At 36.6% G+C, this 13,274-nt stretch overlaps 1 protein-coding gene across 1 annotated transcript; it reads right to left on the bottom strand.

Moving 5' to 3' along the window:
* Positions 1–1,485, bottom strand: LOC112091646. The gene has a single exon (XM_024165810.1). The coding sequence runs from the start codon at positions 1,483–1,485 to the stop codon at positions 1–3; it is 1,485 nt and encodes a 494-aa protein (XP_024021578.1).
* Positions 1,486–13,274: the final 11,789 nt, after the last annotated feature.

The raw sequence follows: 13,274 nt of genomic DNA on the forward strand, positions 1-13,274 counted from the left end.
TCATGATATTACATGCTCGCATGGTATCTGCTCAAGTTCGAACACACGGCAAGTGCAACTCCTCGCTCCAATGTTGACAATTGCATTGGCCTCTCCACCTGTCACTTGGAACTCAACAGTATTAAGTCTTCTGGCCATTAGAAATCCTGCTTTGTTGTGCCTCTCACGAAGAGTTTTTTCCACACTTGGCGTTAATAATGTTTTAGTTTTAGAAGCTTCGACCCGCCTGTTATTAAACCACTCTGACATCTTCGCTTGTATAAAATTAAAGAGGGCAATGACAGGGTAATCTCGAACATCTTTGAGCATTGCATTAACTGACTCAGACATGTTTGTGGTCATAATATTATATCGATTTCTTTTAAAATGAGCATGAGACCACATTTCAAAACGAACTTGCTCCTGTAGGTATCTAGCAACACTGGGATATCTTGCAGACAACTCATCAAACAAGACAGAAAACTCGTCAATGCGGTAGGCCTCAGCGGTTTTAAAGAACAATGGCAGAACACCGCTACATATGAAATTACTCTTGATGTTTTGAGACACATGCCATGTGCAACAACCGTGATGTGCTAATGAATAAACTGTAGACAATGCATTACTTATACTTTGATTCCTATCAGAAATAAAAACTAATTCCTCAGAATCAGTGATAATCACCTTCAAGTTCGAGAAGAACCATGTCCAGGATGCATCATTCTCTGAGTCTACAATGGCCCATGCGATGGGATAACAATGACGTTCACTATCTTGTGTAGTGGCAACTAACAACATACCTCTGAATTTTCCCTTCAACCACGTTCCATCAACACTGATAACTTTCCTCATGCAACCAAAACCTCGTATAGAAGGTCCATATGCTAGGAAAAGATAGATAACATGGTTCTGTTCATCAAAATGAATATTGGTGATGCTATCGTGATTAGTAAGAGACACCATATGAAAGTATGATGGGAGCTTAGTGAAGCTTTCTTCGGCCATACCTCTTACGAGTTGAAGTGCATGCTCACGAGCCTTCCATCCTTTGTAATAACTAAAGTCCGTCGAACGCTTTTCTAACGAGCAAGAGTGAACACCATTATACTTGCGGATTACAAACATGTTCGACAGTCTCAGTTTGCAGGCTCGGATACGCCACACACATTTCGGATCCACACACTCTACTACAAGCACGTCTTTATTTGATTTTGTTGTTTGAAACTCAAACTTCCCTTTCAAAGCTATTAAATGCAGCTTTTCCTTCAAATCATTCTTACTTGTAAAGTACTGACCAACCTCTAAACTAGATCCATCACTGAAAGTAGATCCATGAGATGATCCAAACTCAGTCTTGTCCATACAAACTAAAGGACCAGCAACTTCTACTTCATTTAAAATGGTAAGCGGTTGTGGCTCTAGCTGTGGCTGTGACTCTGGTTGTGGTTGTGATTGTGGTGGAATATCATTATGAGTCGAAAACTCATCTGTAGCTACATTACCCATAAAATCACGATAAAAAAAATCATCATGCAAAGGATTTCTCATAATTTTGACTCCATCAATATGTTCTTCGGGATTCATAAACTTCCCATCCACTATCACGTGTAGCGGTACCTCGTGGGCTATATCCCTGAAGAATAACAAATCATAATTGTCTTTTATTACAACGGGCAACGATTTTTGTTTCAAATTCGGTACCTATGATAGTTGTAAAGAATGTTTTTGTCCATCAATTCTGCATTTTTTACAAATCTTATCAACGAAGGTTTCGAGAGTATCCTTCTCATCCATATATATGCCAATTAAATTACAATCTGTATGCCACACCCAACAACTTTCAGTCTCATCCCATTTTCCTCCAATGTCAAAAAAAATCCTCCACTGAGCCATTATTTAGATTTTCAAACTGCAAAAATTTAATCAAGATAATAATATGTCATTAAACCAAACCAAATATCCCACGACCAGACTAAGAACATACCATATAATGAGAACAGACCAAGAACATACCATATAATAAGAACAACCCAAGAACAAACCAAGAACAGACTAACAACTGACTGTGCAATAAGAACAAACTAAAAACTGACAGTGCAATAAGAACAGACCAAGAACAGACCAAGAACCGACCATGTTATAAGAACATACCAAGAACAGACTAAGAACCGACCATGTTATAAGAAGAGACCAAGAACAGACCAAGAACCGACCATGTTATAAGAACAGAGCAAGAACAGAGCAAGAACAGACCAAGAACCGACCATGTTATGAGAACAGACCAAGAACAGACTAAGAACCGACCATGTTATAAGAACAGACCAAGAACCGACCAGAACCGACCATGTTATAAGAACAGACCAAGAACCGACCAGAACCGACCATGTTATAAGAACAGACCAAGAACCGACCAGAACCGACCATGTTATAAGAACAGACCAAGAACCGACCAGAACCGACCATGTTATAAGAACAGACCAAGAACCGACCAGAACCGACCATGTTATAAGAACAGACCAAGAACCGACCATGTTATAAGAACAGACCAAGAACAGACCACGAACCGACCAAGAACAAACTTTTTTTTTTCTAAACCCGGCGGATCTTCATCATATCAGACAATGTAAACTAGTCTTTTAACATGTACAATTACTATTTTAATGGATTTTTAACTACATTATCATCTTAAAAACATATGAACAACAACGAAAAACACCATGAGAGATATAGAAAATGAAAGACTTACTTAGTAGCTCTTCTTCAAACTTCGTTTTGGACGAGAAAAAAACGTTGAACAGGCAAGATAATAATATTAATGAGGTTATGCGATGACGATGACTTGAGAAGAAGAGAGGAGCAATTGTAGGCGGCTGGGAGAACAAAATGGCGCGAAATGGAAGAGGAGGAGGAGAAAGAAAACCCTAAAACCATAATTGATGACGTGGAATGCTGACGTGGAAGTTGGATTATTTACCCAATTTATTTTTTTGGTGGTTTATTTACTTAAAAACACATTTTACTTAGTCTATTTATACAAAGTTCCCGGAAATGGAAGCAAATAGTTGCCGTCATTTTTGCAGAGAAATTTTGACAAAAGAGACCGGAAGAAAATAGAAATCGGGAATCTAGACAAATTTTTTTTTTATAACAAAAAACCTTTCGTCGTGTATCTTACGTGTTAAAAAATAAATTACGTGTGTATCTTACGTGTTAAAAAATAATCATATTTTAATTTATGTGTACATTTTAATCTTTGTATATAGATTGTTTAAACAAATTTTTCCTCTCTCAAAACTGAACGGACCCTTCTCTCTTACCGACTGACCTTTCATTTTTTCTTTCTTTTTCATTTTTTTTCATTTTTTTTCTTTTTCCTTCCCTTCCTTCCCCGTGGCTGCCCAGACTCCCTTTCCTCTCTCTCATCTGGTTCTCACGGCATCTCTATCTTCTTTTTGTTCTTCGACGCCGACCACTTCCCCTCCGGCAGCTCTATCTCCCGCCGGGCCACTTCTCCTCCGGGATCTCTGTCTCCCGCCGGCCTTCTCTCTCCGGCCATTTTTTTTCTCTCTCTCCCTCGCCGACCGATTCCTTCCGAACACTGACCGACCACCCCAACGCCGACTGACCTTCCCCAAACGCCGACCAACCCTCACGAATGCCGACCGACCACCCCGAACGCCGACCGACCTCCAGAACTCCGACCTGACCCTCTCGAACGCCGACCGGGGTCTAAATTTTCTTTTTTCCTTACTGTGAGTATTTTTATCAAATTGATTGTCCAATATGGTGATTTCTTTTTTCCTTACTGGAATGTTGTAGAGTGCATATGACAAATTTTCATTTTGGTTGTGACGTCCATGATTCTCTGTATATAATCTTTTGATTGTGAATGTGTAACTGTTTCTTTAGAATGAGAGTAGTGGCAGTCCTAAATGCTGGTGAAAACTAAAGGAGTAGGAACTTTTGTTCATTCATGTAGCTGTGTGATGCCTGTAAATAAAGTACAAGGATCAAATTACGTGATGTACTCATTGTAGTGTGTATATATCTCACAACAAGTGAAAATTCTTTTTTTATTCGTTAATGTTCTTTAGTGGTTTTTTTTTTCATACGATTGTTGAATCTGAGCCTATATGTTTTTGCATAGTTATGATTCAAATGCATTGGAAGATTGCATTGGAAGATTCTTTAGTCAGCAAAGGAAAGGATAGTCTGCTAATTCCTACACACGCTGAGGTACAATATTGTAAGTTTGTGCATGAATTTTAATTTTTCTCTATTTAATTGATCATGAAATTTTGTGCATGATTTTATATTTGTAGGTTAATTAAGTTATTTGTTTTATGAACCTCCAGAATTTGACTGAAATGACATCACAAAGCAGCTCTTCTTCCTCAACTAAGATGGTTATTTCCAGAATTCCTATCGACGAGGCAACAAAATCTTCTCTCCCTCAGGTAACATTAAGATTTTATTATCTGAATTAACATTAAGATTTTATTCTTATTTTATTTTTTTAATTACATTTTTGCAAGAACAAAACTTAATATAAGAAAAAACAAAGAATATACATTAGTGTGTGTCATGGTCGGTTCTAGGTCAGTTTCGGTCAGTTCTAAGTCTGTTCAATCATGCTCATTCTAGATCGTTCATGGTCAGTTCTAGGTCAGTTTTAGGTTAGTTCCAGGTTGGGTCGGTTCTTGGTCGGTTTTAGTTTGGTTTGAGGTCGGTTCTAGTCGATTTGGTCGATTCTAGTTGGGAAGGTCGGTTCGATCAGTTCTAGGTCGATTCTGAGTCGGTTCGGGGTCGGTTCGGTCAGGTCTTGGTCAGTCAGTTCTAGGTCAGTTATTAGTCAGTTTTGAGTCGGTTCGGGGTCAGTTCGGCTGGGCTTGGTCGGTTCGGTTAGGTTTGGTCGGGTTCGGTCGGTTCTGTCTGTTCTTGGTCGGTTCTTAGTCAGTTCGGTCGGTTCTTTTCGGTTTGGTCGGTTCTAAGTTGTTCGGTCATTCTGACCAATGTGTTTTTTCTTTTTTTTTTTTAATTAGAATGACTTCCCAAAGTACAACCCAGATGAACTTCCTGGGATTGGACAACTAAGGATGGTCATGGATCCTATACAGGAGTACTTTCCAGGGAAAATCACTATGAAGTCAAAGATAAAGGCCCTGGATGTTATAAGGCAGAATTTAGACCCCGAAATTGATATGTCAATTTTCAATGGATCTGCCTTGGGACATTTGATTTCGATGTCTGAAAACATGATATATTTTAGAGTGTTGACACACTATCTGCTTCTAAGGTAGATAGAAACAGAAAAAAAACATGAGTTGTGATTCCTGGTTAATGGAAAGCTAGCTCGGTTCGGGATGAGGGAATTTACTTTAATCACTGGATTGAACTGCGGGGAAATCCCAGAGCTGGACGTAGTGTTGAAAGCTTCGAAGAACATGAGATTGTTGGAGCATTTTAAGGCCCAAGTAGTACTTGTTGCTGATTTAGAGAAATTGCTCACAAAGAACAAGATAAAAGGTGCTATCATTTACTTTTTAGCACAAGTATTACTATCTGGGTACGAGAAGAAGACCGTCCCACTGGATTGGTTGTCGTACGTCGACGATTTAGATTTCTTTTACACCTATCCATGGAGCAGGGTGTCTTTTGAATGCACTCTACGGTCTTTGAGGTAGAACTTGAAAGAGAAATTTCAGAAATAGGATCGGAAAGGACGTAATAAGAGCATTAAAGAAACATACTCAATATGCGGGTTTCCTTGGACCTTCCAGGTATGTCTGACAGTTATATGCATAATTTTTAATCATGGCTTTATAGTAAATAATACATCATTTTTTGTTTTACTAGTCTTAAAAAAATTTATTTAACGCATGTTTGGGCATTCGAAACTTTTCCAACTATCGGCGCCACGTTTGCAAAGATGGTTGATGAACGTTTTCCCAGAATGCTCAAATGGGAGGCACGTCGGGTTTCCTTGGTTGAGGTTGGACAGATAGACGACCTTATGCAAAGTGGCAAGGTAAGGATTTGAATACAATGTGTTTATAGGTATTTTTATTGGTCTGTTATTCAATAAGTAGGCATATTTATTTTTTTACAATATGTTTCCACCTGAATAATCCTTCACATTATGTTCTTTTAATATACATGGAATGGTCGTACCAATTCTTTTTTCCATTAAAGAAGAAATGAGTAGTATGTACATGAGGTTGTATCTGCCTTATGCCGACTAAGAAGATGCAGAGATTGACCAACTTGCATCATTTTTTGACTCTGGTGCAATAATGGTCCATGTCCAGAAACAACAATATTCTCATCTCCAACAATAACTTTCCCAACAACAACAACAACAACAACTTCCCCAACAACAACAAACACAACAACAACAACAACAACAACAACAACAACAACAACAACAACAACAACAAACACAACAACAACAACAACAACAACAACAACCTCGTCCCCAGGATGGTATGTCTTTTGATTACATACTTAACATACTCTATCAAAGGATGGTAGAGTACAATGGTAGACATTTTAAAGCCATCAACAAGAGGTTAGACTCACTAGACCAATCAATTAGAGAAATAAAGGATAATGTAGCATGTCTAGCAAAACAACAGTTACAGCCACAGCCAGAGCATGAGGAACAACTTGAGCCACAGGTTCAGTCAGAGCCAGAGTCTGAATCCAAGAATGGAAAGCGACTTAAAAGGCCCAGCAAGTATTTTGAGTCGCCTTACACAGATTCCCTGTGTAAGGTGATGAAGAAGATGTGGACCTATAAAGATGCTATCGATGCCTTCAAAAAGTGGTTCGTTGATACAAGTACAGACTCTGAGCTGATAGAGTGCGGTTTTGGTGATTGGAAGGACTTCTTCCGGATTATCTTGAAGCCAGGTGAATAGCTGTACAATGAAGTAAGTAATCACAACATATTTTTTAAATTTATAGTCTTATTTTTTATACCATTATCATTATACTAAATTTATTTTTTATAACTTACAGCAAATTGACGAGACATGGGGTCATCTATCTATGAGAAGGTCACGGGCTAACAAAGGAGAGTTCATTAACGATATTATCATCCTGAATGATGTATTCTGCCAGAAATTGAGAGGGCGATTCATCGCCAATAAATCAAAATTGGCAGAGTATACATTTGACAACGACCTGGATGAATACGTATGTGGAAAAAAGCGCATAATTAGAAAGAAATGAGATGGCGCATAAGGCTTCACTATGTCTCTTAACATTGAGCATAAGCATTGGCTTGCGCTTTATGTTGATTTATCTGAAATCAACATAAAGGTGTAAGACTGCAATGTTAAGATGTACAGAGATCAACAAATGCAAAAATACGTAGAGCCAATCTCTATCATGATGCCCAAGTTCTTGAAGTACACAGGTTTATTTAACCATTTGGGTGATAAACTTGACAGTGCGTGGCCAATCGTTCAACTTAAGTGGTTGGACCACAACCTCAGAACATGTGATCGCGGACTTTTCACATACAAATTTATCAAATACCTTATCCGTAAAATCCTGTTAAAAGAACTCGCTGAAGAACAAGTAGAAACGTACCGGTTGGAACTTACAGCCGGAATTTAGAGCGAGTACAAGCTTAAAATACCCGTAAGTTGTCTATAAAATGTTATTTTGCTTGTTGTAAAATGTACACAAATTGTTGTTTTGCTTGTAAAATAACAAAACGAGGTTATTTTGGCGTTGCAATGTTTCTATTATTGGTGTTGCAATGTTTTTACACTTATTATATTTAACGGGTTATTTTGGCTTTGGGGAAGCTTATAATTATGAGGAAATGTTGCTCAAATTTTTAGACCATGATGTTTTTGTTTTTGTTTTTAGAAAGCTTCGAACCAGTCCCGAAGATTGGAGAAACATTTAAGTTATAAAAGAGAAGAAAGAATTGGTAAAAAATGGAAAAACCAAGAACATACCAAAACAGATTAAGAACAGACCAAGAACCGACATAACATACTAAGAACAGACCAAGAACTGACCGACCAGACCAATAACCGACTAAACATACAAAAAAACCAACCGACCAGACCAAGAACAGACTGAACAGACCAAGAATCGAACGAACAGACCAAGAATTGACCGATCATACCAAGAACAGACTAAGAACCGACCGACCAGACCAAGAACATACCAAGAACAGACCTAGAACAGACCAAGAACATACTCTAATAAAACATTAAAAAATACATTTTTACATATTTTTTGATTTTTTGGGTAAAGATTTGAGAAACATTTAATTTATAAAAGAGAAAAAAAAATTGGTTAAAAAAAAAATAAAGAACAGACCAAGAACTTACTAAGAACATACCACGAATCGACCACACTTAACCAAGAATAGACAATGATGTTTTTTTTTGGCAAGCTTCGAACCAATCCCGAAGATTGGAGAAACATTTAACTTATGAAAAGAGAAAAAAATTGGTAAAAAAATGAAAAATCCAAGAATAGACTAAGAACAGACCAAGAACTGACTGTTATAAAACATTAAAAAAAATACATCTTTACATATTTTTTAATTTTTTGGGTATTAATACATGACTTTATCAATATATTAATGAAACAATATAATAAATTTAGAAAAAAGTATTTAATTAAACGTGACACGTAAGAAGTAAAAACATAATTCTACATATTATGCAAGACCATCGTGTATAAAATAAAGTTATGTTGTGTTGTGATAGATATAGTTATATAATTTTGTAAAAATTAATAATTATTCAATGTTTTTCTTTTATAAATTAAATGTTTCTCCAATCTTTAAAAAGTACAATGGTTATTAATACCCAAAAAATTAAAAAATATGTAAAAATGTATTTTTTTAATGTTTTATTAGAGTTTGTTCTTGGTCTGTTCTTGGTCTGGTCGGTCGGTTCTTGGTCTGTTTGGTCGGTTCTTGGTCTGTTCTTAGTCTGGTTGATCAGTTATTGGTCTGTTCTTGGTCTGTTCGGTCGGTTAATGGTCTGCTCTTGGTCTGTTCGGTCGGTTCTTAGTCTGTTCTTGGTCTGTTTGGTATGTTCTTGGTCTGGTCGGTTGGTTTTTGGTCTGTTCTTGGACTGTTCGGTCGGTTATTAGTCTGGTTGGTCGGTTCTTGGTCTGTTCTGTCGGTTCTTGGTCTGCTTTGGTAGGTTTTTCCATTTTTTACCAATTCTTTTTTCTCTTTTATAAATTAAATATTTCACCAATCTTCGGGGCTGGTTCGAAGCTTTCCAAAAAAGAAAAACATCATGGTCTAAAAATTTGGACAGTATTTCTCCATAATTATAAGCTTTCCCAAAGCCAAAATAACCTGTTGGATATAATAAGTGTAAAAACATTACAATGCCAATAATAAAAACATTGCAACGCCAATAATAAAAACATTGCAATGCCAATACTATTTTTTTCATGAGTACATCGGTATGTTTTTACATTTCTTTTGATAGTGTCTATATTGCCCACACCTAGCACATCGGTTCTGCTTTCGTGTGAACTCACCTATGCTGGGAATGTGTTTTTGCTTTGACCTACCCCTTTTTGGTACAACTCGTGGTGGTAGAAGGTGAACTTCCTTTACGTCACTCAGAATATCCCATTGCGAAGTATCCGGCATAAGATAGATTGTCTCAGCATACGCGGGAGCCCAAACTTCTGTCCTGTAGTATTTTGAGCATAAATCATAGAGAGATATTCTTGCTTCTCTACAACATGATATTGTATGCTCGCATGGTATTTGCTTAAGGTTGAACACACGACAAGTGCAATTCTTCGCTCCAATGTTGACAATTACAGTAGTCTCTCCACCTGTCACTTGGAACTTAACAGTATTACGTCTTGTGGCCGTTAGAAATTCCGCTTTGTTGTGCCTCTCACGAAGAGTTTTTTCCACACTTGGCATTAATAATGTTTTAGTTTTAGAAGCTTCGACCCGCCTGTTATTAAACCACTCTGATATCTTCGCTTGTATACAATTTAAGAGGGCAATGATAGGGTAATCTCGAACATCTTTGAGCATTGCATTAACTGACTCAGACATGTTTGTGGTCATAATATTATATCGATTTCTTTTATAATGAGCACTAGACCACATTTTAAAATGAACCTGCACTTGTAGGTATCTGGCAATACTTGGGTATCTGGCAATACTTGGATATCTTGTAGACAACTCATCAAACAAGACATAAAACTTATCAATGCGGTAAGTCTTAGCAGTTTTAAAGAACAATGACAGAACACCGCTACATCTGAAATTACTCTTGATGTTTTGCGATACATGCAATGTGCAACAACCGTGATGTGCTAATGTATAAACTGTAGACAATGCATTATTAATACTTTGATTCCTATCAGAAATAAAAATTAATTCATCAGAGTCGGTGATAATTGTCTTCAAGTTCGAGAAGAACCATGTCCAAGATGCATCATTCTCTGAGTCTACAATGGCCCATGCGATGGGGTAACAATAACGTTCACTATCCCGTGCAGTGGCAACTAAAAACGTACCTCTGAATTTTCCCTTCAACCACGTTCTATTAACACCGATAACTTTCCTCATGCAACCAAAACCTCATATACAAGGTCCATATGCTAGGAAAAGATAGATAAAACGGTTATGGTCATCAAAATGAATATTGATGATACTGCCGTGATTAATAAGATACACTATATGAAAGTATGATGTGAGCTTCGTGAAGCTTTCTTCGGCCGTACCTCTTATGAGTTTAAGTGCATGCTCATGAGCCTTCCATCCTTTGTAATAACTAAAGTCCGTCCCGAATTCGTCACGGGCATATTTCTGAATTGATTTGGGAACCAGACCCTGTTTGACGCGTATAAATTAGTTTTTCATGCAACTCCCAATAACGGAGTACATTGCTTGCATGTGCTTCACAAAACGTTTTTTTAACGAGCAAGAGTGAAAACTATTATACTTGGGATTACAAACATGTTCGATAGTCTCAGTTTGCAGGCCTGGATACGCTACACATACTTCGGATCCACACACTCTACTACAAGCACGCCTTTATTTGATTTTGTTGTTTGAAACTCAAACTTCCCCTTTAAAGCTATTAAATGCAGCTTTTCCTTCAAATAATTCTTACTTGTAAAGTTATGACCAACTTTTAAACTAGATCCGTCACTGAAGGTAGATCCATGAGATGATCCAAACCAAGTCTGGTCGATACAACCAAAAGGACTAGTAACTTTTACTTCATTTAAAATGCAAGTGGTTGTGGCTCTAGCTGTGGCTGTGACTATGGTTGTGGTTGCGACTGTGGTCGAACATCATTACGAGTCAAAAACTCATATGTAGCTATAATACCCATAAAATCACGATAAAAAAGCGTCATGCAAATGATTTCTCCTAATTTTGACTCCATCAATATGTTATTCTGGATTAATAAACTTTTCATCCACTATCACGTGTAGCGGTACCTCGTGGGCTTTATCCTTGAAGAATAACAAATTATCATTGTCTTTTATTACAACGGGCAACAATTTATGTTTCAAATTCGGTACCCACGATAACTGCAAGGAATGTTTTTGTCCATCAATTTCACATTTTCTATAAATCTTATTAACGAAGGTTTTGAGAGTATCATTCTCATCCTTATATACGCCAATCAAATTAAAGTTTGTATACCACACCCAACAACTTTCATTCTCCTCCCATTTTCCTCCAATGTCAAAAAAAATCCTCCATTGAGGCATTTTTTAGATTTTAAAACTGCAAAAATTTAATCAAGATAATAATATGTCATTAAACCAAACCAAATATACCACAAACAGACCAAGTACAGACCATATAATAAGAACAGACCAACAACAGACCAAGAACCGACTGTGCAATAAGAACAGACTAAAAATCGACCGTGCAATAAGAACAGACCAAGAACAAACTAAGAATCGACCGTGCAATAAGAACAGACCAAGAATCGACCGTGCAATAAGAACATACCAAGAACAGACTACGAACCGACTATGTAATAAGAACAGACCAAGAACAGACCACGACCGACCATGTAATGAGAACATACCAAGAACAGACCACGAACCGACCGTGTAATGAGAACATACCAAGAACAAACCATGAACCGACTTGTATAAGAACAGACCAAGAACAGACCACGAACCGACCATGTTATAAGAACAGACCAAGAACATACCACGAACCGACCATGTTATAAGAACATACCAAGAACATATCACGAACCGACCATGTTATAAGAACAGACCAAGAACATACCATGTTATAAGAACAGACCAAGAACAGACCAAGAACAGACCAAGAACAAACCTTTTTTTTCTAAACCCAGCAGATCTTCATCATAGCAGACAATGTAAACTAGTATTTTACCATGTAAAATTACTATTTTAATGGATTTTTAACATTTTTAATTACATTCTCATCTTAAAAACATATGAACAACAACGAAAAACACCATAAGAGATATAAAAAAAGAAAGACTTACTTAGTAGCTCTTCTTCAAACTTCGTTTTGGACGAGAAAAAAACGCTGAATGGGCAAGATAATAATGTTAATGAGGTTGTGCGACGATGATGACTTGAGAAGAAGAGAGAAAAAATGGAAGGCGGCTGAGAGAAGAAAATGACACAAAATGGAAGAGGAGGAGGAGAAAGAAACCCTTAAAAACATAATGGATGACGTGGAATAGCTGATATAGAAGTTGACCTATTTACCTAATTTATTTTTTTTGTGATTTATTTACTTAAAAACACTTTTTATTTAGTCTATTTATCCAAACACCCCGTTTTTGCACTATATAAGTTAAAAAACATTCCAATTTCTTTTTTTGTAAGAAAAAAAAGAAAAATCATATTTTAGTAGTTGTGCAACCTTTTTAGTGTGTCGTTATTAGACAAACAACATGTACTTTACAGTCGATTTTTTATGGTAAAATCATGTCTACTCATTTTAATTTATGAAGAAATTAATTCGCAAAGCAAAAAGGGAAAAATGTTGAAGCAATCAACTAAAGAGGAAAACGCCTCAGTGATTTAGGTCCGTTTGGAAGGTATACTTAAATTATGATATTTTTTATGAGAGAAAAATATTATAGTAAAATTAATGATATGAATTTAATTATATAAAATAAATGAGCCTTTAATTACTTCTCAATCTAGAAATTTTTTTTTTTTCATTTTTTTTTTCTGTTTGAGAATTTTTGTCTCCAAATGAAATACTAAAAGATCCTAGTACACAAATAAATCGTTGACTAGATATTAACGCAATTGCGTTT

The sequence above is a fragment of the Morus notabilis genome, unplaced genomic scaffold (assembly GCF_000414095.1).
Source record: "Morus notabilis unplaced genomic scaffold, ASM41409v2 Scaffold451, whole genome shotgun sequence".
NCBI lineage: Eukaryota > Viridiplantae > Streptophyta > Magnoliopsida > Rosales > Moraceae > Morus > Morus notabilis.

Coding starts and splice junctions, on each gene's coding strand:
- LOC112091646 (XM_024165810.1), bottom strand. CDS start 1,485: ATGGGTAATGTAGCTACAGATGAGTTTTCGACTCATAATGATATTCCA.